Genomic DNA, 16,396 nt, shown 5'->3' on the forward strand with positions numbered 1-16,396 from the left:
AATATTTTTTTTTTTTTCTTATTACGTTTAAAGTCGACAAGTAGGACACCTCGCTATCGTCTGCCTAATGGAAATAGTTGATCAGCCAATCGACTCCTTCCGAAGTGCGAAGAGACAGTATATACTTAAACTTCAGAGCGCTAAGAGCGTAACCGAAAAAAAAAAAAGAAGGCCTACAGCTCTGATCTTCGACAACCGATCGAAAAAAGAAAAAAATGCACCGGCCGCCGCCACAACATCGTTGCGAATTGCAAGGATATGGCGTAGCTAGTATTGAGATGTGATTATGGACAGGGTGCTAAGGGCGTGTAACCGACAAAAGGCTTACCGCTTCGAAATTCGACATCCGACGCATCATGGGGGAACATCATGATATTCATTGTAGAGATTTCATTAAACATGCTTGGACTTGTAGTCGACCAGGCTACCTCTCCCTATTAATCCGTTTTGTGTACGACACGGATTAACTCTCGAGAAATGATAAGATCACTTTTTTCCGTATTCCATTAAGATGTTGTTGCGTTAGCGACGCTTTGCATATTAGACGACGGGATGGCTGAAGGTCACGCTGTTTCCACTCAGACTGTGATATCTCTTCTGCTGATTTGCATGAGCACGCGAGCAAGTCGAATAAACGCTCGAAGATACACGATGTTATTGCAATAGCAAGCATTTGCATATAAGACAACTCGTTGGATAAAGGTCGTACCTTTTTACTCTAGCCGGTGTCGCCTTTGCAACTCGAAGACAGGAAAAATAATTACTATGCGATACATGTTGCGCCGCAGGAAAAAGAAGAAGAAAAAAAGACGCAGTATACTAATGACAGCCACCTCCATGCTGACTGCTTTGATTTCTGAACAGAGCGAGCCAGCCCGGGTAAAGCCGTAATTACCTCTCAAGGATAAACGATAATATCACTTTCCTCATCACGTCTTTGGGGCGAGACGGTCGACGCTGCACTCTCATAGGCAAACGAAGCGACTTCTATATAAGACGGTTCGTCCGCAACGCTTTCCGGACTGAGCTGGAATGTCAAGTGAATGCCACTTGATTGTTTTCAGGTGGATTCACTTGACATTCCAGCTCAGGTTTTTCCGTGCGGGTGTTTGACTGGAAAAGCAGACTAAGGTGAGTACATGCTTTTTTCTCTTCTCTTGTTATAAGTTCTTCCCCTGTGAGCGTGCAAGGTCACAGCCATTTATGGAATGCATGTAGGTGAAAGAAAAAAAGAAATGAGGTTCATTCCTTCCCGCTGCCGACATGCAATCTTTGTGATTTTAAAGTGCACCTTCTTAGATCATCGCAGTAGATGAAATGAAAAATAAACGATTGCAAACAGTACAACATTATTTTTTTATTTAGGACATTGCTAATTTACAAGTCGGCTTCACCTAACTTCTACGTGCGTTGCGGGAAGTCAACGTTAGGAAATGCTCAGTCTTGCTGGATTGCTTGTTTCTTTGCATTTCAATTCAGCGGAACGGTGTTTTTCTAATTGTTTGACTTTGGTTCTTCATAAAACATATTTTCCAGTTCATCGTCTTTGTTGTAACTACTCCGACGAGGTTGAAGGGTCATCTCACATTTTGGGCTTGTAAGATCGACTTCTTCTAAGCATTTTTTTAGCTTCTCTTTTTCATTTCATGTTCGGGTAACAACAGAACACTTCACCTGCACGTCAATGGCAAACAGGTCAGAAAGAAAGGAATGTGTCTACCTTCATTTGTGAGATGTAGCTAGTCTTCACCCAACTCCTACGTGCATTGGGGGAAAGCCTACTTTAGGAAATGTTCAGTCTTGTTACTGCATGTTTCTTTGCATTTAAACTTAGCGAAACGGTGTTTTTTTTTTATCGTTTGATTTTGCTTTGACATAAAACATATTTTCCAGTTCATCTTCCTTCTTTTGCCGTAACTACTCCGAAGAGGTTGAAGGGAACAGTTTGAGATCTTCCTTGACAACAAGGCAAAAATGTGTGCTATACAATGGAGAAGAGGTGGAAAACTTTTTTTTTCAAGTTAATCCACTCGGGATTCCAGATGAAGATTTTTTTTCTCCGTGAGAGTGTTTGACTGGAAAGACAGACTGTGGTAAGTACATGGATTTGCCCTCCTCTTTTGCAATACATATACTATATATAATGCTTTTCTATGAACATGCAAGTCATTTATGGAAATGCAAATATGAGGAACGACAAGGTTTCATGCCTCTCGCTTTCAGTGGCGACATGCAGGTCTTTGTGATTTAAGGAATGCTTTCCTAGCCCATCACAGGAAGTGAAAACGTTTGCAAACAGTTAAATTTTTTTTTTATTTAGATACAAGGACAGTGAGATCACAGCCCTTTTAGATAGTGAGATTCCATAGCCAGAGTGATGTCGACCAATTGTTCTGCCAAGAGAGTAAATGTTGCCTGGGCAGCGGCGAAGTTTTAACTCACGTTCTAAGCACAAACAGCATACATCTGAGCATTCGTTATCGTAATAGGTCCTTGTAAGATTGGCTGTCTCTAAGCATTTTTGCAGCTGGCGTGTTTCGTTTCGTGTTAGGGTAACACCAGAACGCTTCGGTTTACCGTTTTCACTCCAAATGCGTACCACAAGCAAGTCAGAAGGGCACGAATGTACATAAACATATTTTTCCAGTTCAGCTTCTTTGCTGCAATTGCCCTGATGAAGCTGAAGGGAAGAGGATGGAAGCTTCGTTAGCTCGATGATCACCACAACAAGCAAAAACGTGTGCCACACAACGGAGAAGAGAACACACAAACATCTATCCATGTCTGTTCACTCACAATGAAATGAGAGGGCTTAGTACAAATGTACATTTTTATTTCCCTGATACATGAGCGGTGATTATTTTTTTTTATGCTCCATTGTGCACCAGTCGATGTTTGAAGAGGTCAAGTGTTAGCTTGCTGATGTAGCCTGTTAAGTAGTGCCAACCTTCAGACTCGGCTTGTTCCATGAAACATAGACTCTCGGCAGCAAGATGCATAGCGTCAACCTCGTCAGCATATGTCAAAATTTCGTCCACGTGACGTGACCATTCAGCAAGTAAGGCAAAAGGTGATTCCGAGGCAAACGTACAGGCGGTGTGAACTCTGGCATACATTGTTTTTGCAGTTTTCCAAGTAACCCTGTCAGGAGGTTGATCTGGCAGCGCTTGAAACAACACCATATCCGTCACAATTTTAAAAGCTTCCACGAGCGAAGTTTTGCCTACTTGTGTTAACCCACATTCCAATATCTCTTTGTAGGAGACGTGTTTGAGACGACACACAGGCTGCATCCGAAATTCGTGTGTGTAACCTCTTCTCCATCTGCCACACACATCTCTACCTAGCACAGGCTGCTCTTCATCTGCGTCTGATGATGACAACCATGCGCCATCAAGCCGAGGATCAACCTCAGGCCATGTTGTGTCATCGGCGGCTGACTTGTCTTGACTGGTCATTACAAACCAAGGTAATTTTCTGCGATCCACTTCTTGTCCAGACTGCCAGTGAACTGAACCAAGTACTGAAGCTTCCCATTTCTAACTCGTCGTTTTATGATCTTCTCTACTTTTGGAACCTCTCTCACTCGTACAATTTCACTCTCATAAAACCCACCAATGATGTCTTCATTTTTAAGATCACGTAATAGGTACGTGTTAGGATACCCTAACTTGATCGCTCTCACCACGAAGAGTTCTGACGTAAATGACCCTAAATAACGTTTTATTAGCTGATGTCTGTATTTTGCTATCCTCACTACGTCTCCAACGCTGTAGCGCGGCTTTTTTGGTGGTCCAACCGGGCTGGGGTACAGTCTCTCTCGGAAAATGTGCTCGTTTTCTTTCTTTACGTCCACTGGTCTGGCAGAAAGCGATCTGTGTACGCGATTGTTGTAAGCTTTCACTACTTGAGGTAAAATGTTCACATATCGCTTGTGACCCTGGAATGTGAAGATACGGTACAGTGTGGTCACAATTGTTCGCTGACATCGCTCGGCGATACTGGCCTTCATAGGAGAATTTGTATGGATGAGCCGGATCCCCCTTGCTTTCAGAAACTGTTGTACCACCTTGTTTGTAAATTCTGTTCCACGATCTGTGTGCAAAAGCTTGGGTGTCCCAATTCTTTTAAAGGCAAGTTTAAAAGCTCGAATAACCTCGGGAGATCGTTTATTACGAATAGGTACAATGGCAAGAAGCCGAGAGAAAGCATCTATACAAAAGAGCAAATAGCGAAAACCATCGTTCTGGTTCTTTAGACTTTGCAAATCCTTTAGGTCAGCCTGGAATAGTTCACGAAGTCCAAGTGCAATGGTTTTTCGAAACTTCGTGGGTCGCTTGTATTCCTTATGCAAACTGTACACATCACTTGTCTCCAGAAATTTAGTGACTTTGTCCTTCTTTTCGCCTATGGCTCGAGCAAGTCTCTGCACTCCACCAAAGCTGCCGACATGTTGCGGGTCATAGTAGGCTGCCATTAGTACTTCTTCCTACTGCAAACTCTAAGAGCATCGAGTGATAGATAAGCGTTGATTGTAGCTGAAACGTCTCCTCTCATCCAGGGAGGTTGCCTGTTGTGAAGTTCGTACTTCAAAAGCTCAACAATAGATGAGTGTGGCACCACCTTTCCGTGACAGATAACTCTTCCGTACTCGTCGTAAGCCAGAACCGTTGTCATCAGCTGAAGCATAGCTAATACCTTTTTATGATGTCTTGGAGGGAAGTGTGACAGTATTTTTTCTTCTTCGAAGTAGCCTCTCTCCTCGGAGTTCAGTACGGTGTCCATGTGAGCTGTCGTGCGCGCTTCGCGGCTCGTGTGAGCGGTGGTGACGCACGTCGAGGTGTGGAAGCTTCACTTACGGAATGAGGTGAAGGAGTGGCCAGAGTTTTCTCTGCTGTATGTTTTTGAAGACGAGATGGGTGCACAATAAGTGCTGGTAAGTTTAGCTTGACCAATAGCGGCAAAATCCGATCAAAATAGGGTGGTCTTTGAACATTTCTTGCTTTCGTCACGAGATAGTATACGAGGTCAATTATATTAGTATTGTCTACTCGCTCACCGTCGACAATTATCTGAAATGTTTTCCTATCCCATGAGATCGTTGGTTCCAGAAGACGTAATAGGTTTTCTGATCTGATTTTATAGCCACTGCTCATGAAATCAACGACAGTATTACTTTTTTCCTCGGTCTGTGTTTCCTCTTCTCTCGCTGTTGTTGAACCCAGTGTAGGTGTGCTCTCACTCACAGTGGGATGTAGCAAGGAGTGAAGATATTGGATTATCTCTTTTGCTTTGATATCGTCTGGTTCATCTTTCTTCAATATCTGTGGGATGGGGGTTTCCCGGTAAGGCACAAGCTCGTATTTCTGCATCGACTACACTCCGATTGCTTTTGCTATCGCCCTTCCACCTAAAGTCGAGAGGAGACCCAGCAAAGGTGGCAAAAGGAACTGTAGAAAACCACCAGATTGTTGCAATACCTTTCGAACTTTCTTCACTCCTGTAGTGTCTCGTTTTGCCAAAAAGCGGATAGGTGTTGCATAAGGTTGCAACTGATTTCTCACTCTTGGAGCTACCTTAATGTTTCCTTTACAAAGATTCATACAAATCTCTCGAATAGCAGTTAGTTGCTCTCTCGTAGCATGTTCCAGGAGAAAATAACGTTGCTCCGGCAACTTTGCATCAGCAAGCAACTGAAGGAAATGAATATTCTTCTTGACACGTTTCATGTTTTATATACTATTTGTCGCTGGTCGTCTGGAAATATATTAGTCCACACCCTAAATTGGTCTGAACAGTTTTGGGATAGGTCAATTACAAGGTATGAATATGGTTTCTTGCAAGCATCTTTATATATACTTGGCAGTAGTTCACTTTTCTTTCGACCAAACAGTTGTCGTGAAAGTATTTGCATTTGGTCCGCAGTGCGGGCGGAACGACATAAAATTAAGGCACTGCTGTTAAACTGAATGCATCTATACAGAGGATCATTAATAAATAAATATTGTGTTATGAAAATAGCTGAACAGTTGAGGTGGTGACAGCCAGCTACATAAAAATTGCAGATTTCTTTGAGCCTTTGTTTGTCGGCTAAGCAATCATCAAATATAATTAAAGAATTTCTTACAGTATCAAGATTAGTAGGAATATCCTGACTGAAGGTTACCTCTGGAAAATTATCAAAGATTGGTTGTTTGTACAAGTATATGTACAATATATGATCAAATGGTTTGTCGAAGACAGCAGCTCTATGTTTAATTAGACGTGTAACAAGTGTCGTCTTTCCACTCTGGCTTTGACCTGATATGGTCATTGAGACCGGAGTGGTAAACTTATAAGGTCCAACCTCAGCCATCTTTTGCAAACGAATGAAGCATGCTATGAAATCACAACATTACATAAAGGAAGGTTACAGCAAAGACGAGCCTGTACATCACTCTCAGATTGGCTAAACTGAAATACAGACCTTCAAGGTTGTAGACATTCAAGGTTGCGCACAGCCGTGTTAGTTATCAGACCAGGAGCATTCCATAATGGAAGGTTACAACAAAAAGCAAAGACAAGTCTGTGCTCTAAGCTTGCCCAAAGTCGAAGTACACACGTTCAAGGTTGTAGACATTCAAGGTTGTGCATGCAGGTATGTTAGTTACCAGACCAATGAAGTTAGATAGGACACGCTGAAACATGTCTTCACGTATAACGTTGCAAGGATGTAGACGTTCAAGGCTGTGCACACATGTTAGAGAGCTGCATGCAATCGCTATATAAGAGCGGACATAGAGAGTGGTTCTTCATTCAGAACGTCAGACTGAGGAGGTGTGTTACATATTCCTGTGGAAGATGTAAGAGTTTACAAATCTATTCTTCTCTTTCAGTTCATTCTATACAGCAAGAGGAGAAAGCAAATTGTCAACATAACAGCGAAGCCTCCATAACACAAGTAAGCTATGTCATCCGTCATGGAAAAGTTGGATAAACTGAAAAAATGTGGTGACGGTGAAATTCAGAAAATGAGCAACATACCCAAAAACGAAAAGTTCGAAGTGCTGGACATTCAGAAAATTGACACTATGTATGGCGAGGCCGTATACGTGGAGCTCCGCATGGAAAACGACAAGCCAGTGAAAGTGTATCTACCTGGACGCTTCAAAAAATTGTCGGAGGAAGAGCTAGAGGAAATGCGACTGCTTCCAAATCTCAAAATGGAGAAGAAAGAACGGTTTACCAAAGATGGTAAAAAAGTCATTTCGCCAGATATTATCTTCACCAATTCGAAGAGAAAGTGATGAGATATGGTGACGTGTCACTTATGCTCCCAGCACGAACGGCAGTATTATGCAACAGCATTAGGTCTTCAGATTCACTTGGCAAATGTTCACAATCTTCAAGCCCCCTGCATTCCTTTTTGTGAGACTTTGTGCACACTGCGAAACTATACTAATCGGTTCGAGCTACATTTACACGACAGGGACGTTAGCGGACATGATGTTACAACCTTTTTTCACGAGTACAGACAGTACATTGCTGATGTCTTACGACACTTTGGTTTCCCACTGCGCTATTTTGTATTGCTTAAAGTGGAACTTGGTCGTCACACGCCAGACGATGAGTTACAGCTCGAAATTAGTTTCGTGCCTTCCAAAGTAGTGACAGTATGGTCAGAGGCAGATGTAGAACCTTCTATCACTCAAGTGACTGCTGAAATAGCACAAAATTTGGAAAACCTCGAAGTAGAAGGTTCAGGTTTTTTTCTCTTTCGCATTCATGCCTGTATCATGAACATTGGACGTTTGATGCCTCAACTGATTGGATGTGCCCAGTTTGAGTTACCGCAAGAATTGAAGCATAAGTTTCGTTCTCTGTTGTGTGTGGACTTTGGTTTGCATGAAGATGAGCAGAACATGTGTTTTGCCTTCTCTGTAATAGCTGCACTGCATCCTGCTACTGGTTATCGCAGGCGTAGGGCATCTTCGTACAGACCATATATTTCTGAGTATGTTTTTCCGAAAACATTCCCGGTAGCTTTCCCAAAAGAGGTTGAAGCATTCGAAAAAAATAATGGTATCAGTATCAATGTGTACGCCTACGAAAGGGAAGACAAATCTCTGTACCCCATCAAGGTTGTCGATGACGAGCGTGAGAAACATGTGGATCTGTTGCTAATCGACTCTCATTTTCTGCTTATCACAAATTTTAATGGATTATTTCAACCTAGCGGACGGTTTCATTGCAAGAGGTGTATGATGGGCTTCTCATCAGACAGAATCCTCAGTGATCATTTAAAGATGTGTTTGCATCAGAAGGTTGCTAAGACAATTTACCCTAAGAAGGGAGAGACGGTAGCATTTGCCGGGGAACATCTCATGTCGGAAGTCCCTTTCTACTGTGTATATGATTTTGAAAGTGTTTTGTCACCTTGTTTGGAGGAAACAAACGTGTATGAGGATCACTGTCCTTCCTCATTTTGCCTTTTGGTTATACGTGCATCCGACTCACACGTGTTGCAAAAGCATCTTTTCCGTGGTCCTAATTGTGTCACAGTATTTATGGAGCTGCTGCGGAAATTGCATGACGAAATTTTAGGATGGATACATGCTTTTGCACCTCTAGAAATGACTGAAGAGAATGAGCGTCAACATACAGCAGCCACTCATTGTAATATCTGCAAAGAATCCTTTGCTAAAAGACAAAAAGTTCGAGACCATGACCATGTAAGCGGAGAATTTCGACAAACACTATGTCAGACGTGTAACCTGAAACTGAGAGTGCCACCCAAGATTCCAATCATTGCACATAATGCTAACTATGACATGAGTTTTCTCCTGTCTCATTTACATCTGCTTAAGAAGTCAGACATCAACGTGATTGCCACCAGCTGTCAAAAATTTAAAGCAATTGACATCGGCTCTTATCGATTCTTGGACAGTTTGAGTTTTCTGAACGCAAGCCTTGAAACACTGGTGAAAAATCTACGTGATAAAGGTGAATCCAACTTTCAATGCCTTCGCCAGTTTTTTCCAAATGAGGAACACTTTCAGCTGGTTGTTCGTAAGGGGGTCTTCTGTTATAACTTTGTCACCAGTTTTGAAGCCTATGATGAGCCTTCGCTACCACCTCGAGATAAGTTCTTTAACATTTTGAATGGAACCGAAGTAAGTGAACAAGACTACAACCACGCGCAGAATGTGTATGAAAAATTTCGGCTCAAGAGTCTTGGAGAGTATTCGGACTTATACCTTCTGACAGACACACTGCTTTTAGCAGATGTGTTTCAGAACTTTCGAAAGTGGACACTCGATGTGCACAAGATTGAACCGTTTCATTTTGTATCCCTTCCAGGATTAAGCATGTCTTGTGCACTAAAAATGAGTCAGGTAGAACTAGAACTAATTAACGACCCCAACGCGTACCTGCTCATCGAGAATGGCTTACGAGGAGGTGTCACACAGTGCTCCCTGAGAAAAGCAACTGCGAATGTGCCAGGAACAGAACAGTTTGATCCCGAAAAAGAAAAAAAAATAATTAACTACATTGATGTAAATGGCCTGTATGGAGCAGTCATGAGAGAACCATTGCCTTACGGAGGATTTGAGTGGCTCACTGAGGAGGAAATTGTTAACTTGGATATAGCTCAGATACGAGATGATAGCCCTGTGGGTTACTTTCTTGAGGTAGACCTAGTGTATGACCGAGCAACTCATGAACACCACAGAGATCTTCCCGTTGCCCCTGAAAAAATGTCCGTTCGTTATGAGCTATTGTCAGACTATCAGAAGGCGCTCATGAAGAAGTTCAATCTTCCACAGAAAGCTACCGAAGCAAAACTGTTGCTAACATTATTTGATAAAGAGAGGTACTTTCTCCACTATCGCAATTTGCAACTGTATCTGCAATTGGGGTTGCGTCTCACTAAAGTTCACAGGGTCCTCAAGTTCAATCAAAAGCCCTTTCTGCGATCCTATGTCGACTTCAATCACGAACTTCGGAAGCGAGCTACAAACGCATTTGAGAAACAGCAATCAAAGCTAATGATTAATAGTGTATATGGCAGGACATGTATGCAAGTCAGGAAATTCGTAAATTGTCGCCTCACAGTAACAGATGAGCAAGTGTTGAAGCTTCTACGTAAACCAAACTTGAAACAGTTCCGCCCTCTGAGCTCTCACGTCATCTTGTTCCAATTTAGTCAGTCTGTTCTTCGCATGAAGCAACCGCTGTACCTGGGCTTCACAATATTGGAATTGTCTAAGCTGAAGATGTTTGATTTTTATCATAACCATCTTCTCCGTGTAGCCCCTGATACACGACTGCTATACATGGACACTGATTCTTACATTGTGATGCTGAGTGACGATAAAGTACTCCACGAACTAGCTGATGAGCATCTAGACAACTCTGGATATGACCCTGATCACCCACTCTATTCGACAAAAAACAGGATGGTACTAGGAAAGTTTAAAAATGAGCTTCCTCGTGATCACATTCTTGGCTTCTGTTGTCTGAAGCCAAAGCTGTACGCCCTCGATCTGTGCAGCAAAAAGCAGTACAATCGCGCTAAGGGTGTTAAACAATGTGAAGCACAAAAACTCCACTTCTCTATGTATACGAATGCTCTCGAGCAGGGCACAATGCATAAAGTTAAACAGAACCTCATTGTGCACAAGGACAATGTCAACAAAAGTGTGTCAGTGACAAAAATAGCCCTCAATCCACTGGATACGAAACGCTTCATTTGTGATGATGGAATTGACACGCTACCTTTTGGCTATGGTTGAATTTTTTTAATGTGTACGGATTGGTCTCTCTAATGAAGCGATGGTGTTGGGGTGTGCACCGTCACGAGGTTTCATTACAGAGTTGGCATACGGGAGTAGGAGGGAACTCATCTGTTATCACCCCCGCAACAGATGTTGCCCTTCTATTCCTGGTCCCACAGAAAAAAATTGTAATAAAGATGTTACATCCATATAGCTATGGTTTGTCATATATTAGAACAATGTCATGTTAGAACCATGAACTAAAGCTATTGCATTATTCCACATCTATGGTTGTCAGTGTGGGATTACTTACAACTGTGAGTTAGGAGCTAGAGGATATTTGTTAGCCACGAGTGATGACTAAGCTGAGACCTGGTTTGATGAATTTCATGTCTTCCTGAAGTAATGTGTAGCTCTTGATGTGAGTGAAAGAGAGACAGTTTGCTTTCCCATATTGCTGCATGCATTTGCGATGGAAATAACAACTGACTTTGTCTGCAAGTCACTGTTTGTAAATGGACCGTCTCAGACGAATTTGATTATATGTGTGTGAAATAACCTGTTTTCTAAGAATTTGATTATAAGAGTATGTGATAACCAGTTTCTAATAGCATGTATGTAATCTATAACAACGTCTTTGTTTGCAAGTCAGTGTTTGCAAATAGCCTGTCTCAGATGAGAGTCACTGTTTGTAAATGATCCGTGTCAGAAAATTTTTGATTATACAGTCAAACTTCTTTACAACGAAACTCGGGGGACAGCAAGAAAAATTCGCAGTAAAGGTATTTTCGTTAAAAAGGATGTCCATTATTGGACCTATAGGGCTCCAGCAGGACCGCAAAAAAAATTGCTGTAGTGGTATTTTCATTAAAAAGGTGTTCGCTATAAAGGAGTTTGACTGCATGTGTATGAAATAACCAGTTTCTAATAGCATGTATGTAATCATCAACAATGTCTTTGTTTGCAAGTCACTGTTTGTAAATAGCCTATCTCAGATGAGATTTTTTTTTTATTACCAATGATTCATTATATAGTGTGCAAATTAAGTTGACAAATAAAGCTCTTTTCAGGCAAACTGAAATTTTATTGAATGCTCATAGTACACTACAGCATGACATATCCTCTGTTTTTCTTGGGAAATTTTTTCGAACAAGTGTTTCTATCAATCTGTCATTGTGTCTGAAGTTGGTTGGTGAAAACTTCTGAGTGCACTCTTGAAGAGAGAAACCACAGGCTAGAAGACTACCTACATACAAGCAGTACAGTCCACATGTAGCAGATCCATATCCCTGAAGTCGTTTTGCATTGTAGTGAAAGGAAGATGTTGGGTGAATAAACTGGTAAATTTCTTTGCAAACTGGTCGTATGCCGTAGCTGTCGAAATAAGAAATGCTGTTGTTCTTAGAGATGTAACATAAGGTCCAGTGTTCTCCAGGAGAGGATCTAGGAGCTGTGTTTACAACATACAGCCCTGGTTCAGCTTTTTGACTTGCAATTTCATTGCATGCAAATGTTCCACGAAACAGTGGCCTTGTGCAGTGATTTCGAGCAAAGGCTGCATAAAATTCCCATTCCTCCATTTTTTTTCTATACGAATTTGACTCGTCTGTCTTTGTTGATTTCTAGCACACGAGGTGTTTCTGAAACAAAGAGAACTGTAACAGCCTCTGTAAGATTTCCACCAAATGTTAGGGTGAGACGAACATTGGCTTGTACCACTGGACTCAGCGACTGCACTTCCACATCTGGAGTGAGATGGTAGTAGAGCATAAACGTTTCTTTCTCATATGCAGCCGGAGCTAGAGGTATGTCTTTCCGCTTCAGCTTGTGAAGCAAATTCATATATCCTTTAGAGTAGATCGATCGTTGAAAGTCAAAGTCATCTGTGTACTGTTGTCCACCAACATCAAGCACAGCTCTCTTAAGCTTGAAATTTTCAAGTTTAAATGGATTCCTTTGTCTGTTACCCTGGTAGGCTTCACTTCTAACCATCAATACTGTCAGCTTTGAGGGAACTCGTTCACTGTAAAGGTCATCGAAAATCACTTGAGATTGATTTGGAGCAATTGTCCTGTACTTAATCTCTAATCCTCGAAGGAGGTATGATGCTGGAGTTGTCTGAAGTCTTCGTTCGATGCCGACGAGTACACTTGGAGAAACCTGCACACGTCGCAGGTACAACACAATTCGTGAAAACTCTATAGTGTGTTTTTCAGTCTCGCTGGCAGGTGCAAGAAGTCGAAAATCATCTGTGTTCTGACGAAGGACAACTCTTATGTCGACTCCATTGAGAAGAAACTTTTCCTGTTGACATATATCACTGAAGATAGGGGAATAAAGATCGCAGAGTGTCGAACCTTTGGTCCGTTTGTAGCGTGCAAAAATTCCTTTTGCCTCAACAGGAGCGGCAAAATTTTCAGATTCTCCCACTGGATCTGGTTCGTAGAGCATTGCAGAGAGGGTGTGAGTTTGAGTAACATTATTAGCATTTGTTATTATGTCCAAGTATGAACGATATGCATAATTTTCGAAGTTAGAAACCAGTGTCGAATTAAGGTAGACGTGGACATGATGAAAGAGCGAGGATGCAAATGCTTGCACAGGTATCACACTATCTGGTGTCACTGTACTGCCAACTGTACTTGATGCTGTATCTCCATTTTTCCGTACAATTTTGCATTGAATGTGTAGAAAACTAGACTGCAAGTCAAAGAATCCACCTCCGAGACCTGGAACATTATATTCGATTACACCACTTGCTGTAGGGGCAGAAACTGGAAAAAACTCCACATATTCTGACTTCTCCAAGGAAAAGTTTGTTGGAGGAAGAGAAAACAGTTCCAATTGGTTTGTGGTGCAGAGGCAGGAATTCTTATGTACTATTGCGATGCTAGACATTTTCTGTAGTAAAAAAATCGACCTTTCTTCGCTTCTTCAGGGATTTTACTGACCGACCCACCCTCTTACGTTTGCTTTTATTGTTGACAGATTGTTTTCTTTTCCTTCCTTTTCCTCTGAGCCTCTGAAGCAACTCGTCACGTGTTGAATGGATTGTACGACCAACTCCTTTCCTTAGAGCTTCTCTAAACGTTGATCCCTGCTTAACTTCTTCTGCTATGTGTCGTCCAGTGTCGAGGAGCTTTCGACCCACGTAGGGAGCTACCTTCTTCGTTAGTATAGGTATAAACTGCTGCACTAAATCAGAGAAATAACCAGATCCGACTTGATAAAGAGGAGCTGAATAATGTGGCAGTGGTTGATCACGTTTGCCCGTACCATAATGTGCTATGCAACAGGGTGCCTGTGTTATATACATTTTCGAAAATGCAGTGTCACTCCAACACGTCCTGAGCCGGCAATGAATGGAATGAAATCACCTATCTCGTTTGCCAGTTCGATTTGAATGGTGGTCAGTTCTTTTGCTATCACATATTTATAGTAAAGATTAGTGAAAGAATATGAAATCACTTCATTCCGACTCTGCACTCTGAAAGGGAGTAAACGGAGAAGAGGTGCCGTGATATCACCGACAGCTTCATTCTCGATGATGTCACTGTAAATAAATATATAATTTTGTGCTGGAAAAAGACAGACATCCCGCTGGGCTACAGCAAAACTTGAGAAGGTTGTCCTTTTTCCGAATCCAAGCATCAGAGCCAAATATGGATGAAATGTGACATAACCCTCGCTACGTCCTTCCAGCTGACAAACTCCATTGTATGGATTATAAAACAAAACACGTGCACTTTCTGGTAGCCCTAGCTTTGTTCGGTATGCATGATTTATTGCATCAACTAGGTCCTTTCCCGACTCGTAATACCCTTCTGGAATTTCATATTTTGTTGTACGTGAGCGGTACGTGATTAAAGTAATTTTTTCTTCTGTATCCTCTTGATACTTCAATACTTTTACTGGTTGACCTTCATCCACTTCCGAACATCCAATAATCTTTTCAGGAAAACCAAGCTTGGCAGAGAGAGCTAGGCTCAACTCAAGTCCGGTATTGAGTGGCAGTTGTAGCTCATAATGTCCAGTGACACGTAGAATCCTTGCTTGGCTTTTTAAATGTTTCGTTAGGAATTGTCGAATTGGTAAGATAATGTTTTCTCCTGCGCGAAACTTAATTTGCTCTGTTGTGAGTGTAGGAGCAAAGAGACTAGTTTCAGATATAGCGTTAACAGTGTCCGTGACGTTCTTAATTGCAAACGGGACATTCACCTCTGTCAGGGCAACTTCCCACTTCCCATCTAAGTGCACGGGATGAGCAAGTTTAACTCTGAACTTACTCATCGTGTTATTAGGAAATACATCGGTGGAAGCGTTTGAGAGTAAATTGATGTAGAACTGGTCTGCCATTTTTTACTGTTCTGACTAATCTCCGTTTGCATGCACCGTTTTTATAAGACTGAGGCGCGTGCCCAGTCTTAGTTATTTACATAGTAGGTGTGCATGCAAACTAATTATAATAAGAAGCGCGTGTTGCGCGTGCGAGGGACTTGCTGGAGGCTGGCTTACGATATGGGGGCTGGTGCCCACGTGGTTAATTCCTCAGATGACACAGTGAGGTCGGTATCACTCTGACGTGGTTTACTCCAACACAGTAGGGCGTGCACCTAATTATAATATTAAGAAAGGCATGTGGCAGGGATGGCTTACCAGATAGAGTCGTGAAAGTGGGCTGGTGCCCACGTGGTTAATTCCTCAGATGATACAGTGAGGTCGGTATCTGTGGGCTGGCGCTCACGTGGTTTAGCCCTAATTAACATTCGCAAGAGCGGGATGGGGCGGGGACGGGGGCGGTCTTGTTTGTGGATGCTAAATACGCTAGCTAGCGTATCTAGCAATTGTTTTGCTAGATAGGCACTGCGAGATACGCTAGTTTTTCTGACTACTCTAGTCAATGTAACGTTTTTCTTGCTAAATCAGATAGCCGGTGGTTGAATTAGCAAAACCCACCGCAATATAGCCGTCCTCGGTAGCTCAATCGGTAGCGTGCTGGCTTGCTGAGCTCGAGATCGCAGGTTCGATCCCGGCCGACGGCGGTAGCAATGTGGAGGAGATTTCCGGCGCACATCGAAAGAACCCCAGGTGGTCCAAATTATCCGCAGTCCTACCCTGCGGCACGTGCAACATGTCACCACACTGCGCAGACCAACCTGAGGTGTAACATGACGGCACCATTACCACCGCAAAATAGGATTCGTAGTATGGTGGTTATGCCCAGAAAAGTTGTCCGAAAGTTGATGTTTAGTTGGTTATGCATATTTCAGCGACGCACTAAATCGGCCACAAAACAGTGCCGTGAGGGGGTATACCACTCTCCACCTGATAGACAGAGCAGCTGAAAAATAAGGGAAGGTAGCGACAATGTAGTTTGCTGCTGTCAACGGATATCACACATGGAGGTCACCGCCCTCGTTATCGCTCTCTTAGGTGGCGAGTGATATGCCCTCCTCTTGCGGCTGACTTAGTGCTTCGCTGACAAATGCGCAACTAAACCTCAATTTTCGCACTTTTCTGGACATAACCGCCGTACTACGTAACGTATTTTGCAGTGGGTTTGGCTAATTCAACCACCGTCTATCTGATTTAGCAAGGAAATCGTTACATTGACTGGGCAAATTTCCGAGTTCAATTAA

General features: G+C 42.4%; 2 protein-coding genes across 6 annotated transcripts in view; both read left to right on the forward strand.

Annotated features, from left to right (window-relative positions):
• The window catches only part of LOC135372411 (uncharacterized), a 121,769-nt gene that overhangs the window by 66,482 nt on the left and 38,891 nt on the right, over window positions 1-16,396 (forward strand). The gene's annotated exons all lie outside the window — the stretch shown is intronic.
• Window positions 500-14,439, forward strand: LOC135372407 (uncharacterized). 5 transcript variants are annotated; one of them, XM_064606019.1, is made up of 4 exons: window positions 500-1,131; window positions 1,665-1,695; window positions 1,894-3,469; window positions 6,876-14,439. In XM_064606019.1, the coding sequence occupies exon 4, from the start codon at window positions 7,293-7,295 to the stop codon at window positions 10,773-10,775; it is 3,483 nt and encodes a 1,160-aa protein (XP_064462089.1). In that variant the 5' UTR covers window positions 500-1,131; window positions 1,665-1,695; window positions 1,894-3,469; window positions 6,876-7,292; the 3' UTR covers window positions 10,776-14,439. The 5 variants fall into 5 exon arrangements, with proteins under 5 accessions (XP_064462089.1, XP_064462090.1, XP_064462093.1 ...); XM_064606020.1 differs by lacking the exon at window positions 1,665-1,695; XM_064606023.1 differs by lacking the exon at window positions 500-1,131 and having other exon boundaries at window positions 1,486-3,469; window positions 6,876-7,300; window positions 7,669-14,439.

The sequence above is a fragment of the Ornithodoros turicata genome, unplaced genomic scaffold (genome assembly GCF_037126465.1).
Source record: "Ornithodoros turicata isolate Travis unplaced genomic scaffold, ASM3712646v1 Chromosome147, whole genome shotgun sequence".
Taxonomy (NCBI): domain Eukaryota; kingdom Metazoa; phylum Arthropoda; class Arachnida; order Ixodida; family Argasidae; genus Ornithodoros; species Ornithodoros turicata.

Coding starts and splice junctions, on each gene's coding strand:
- LOC135372407 (XM_064606019.1), top strand. CDS start 7,293: ATGGTGACGTGTCACTTATGCTCCCAGCACGAACGGCAGTATTATGCA.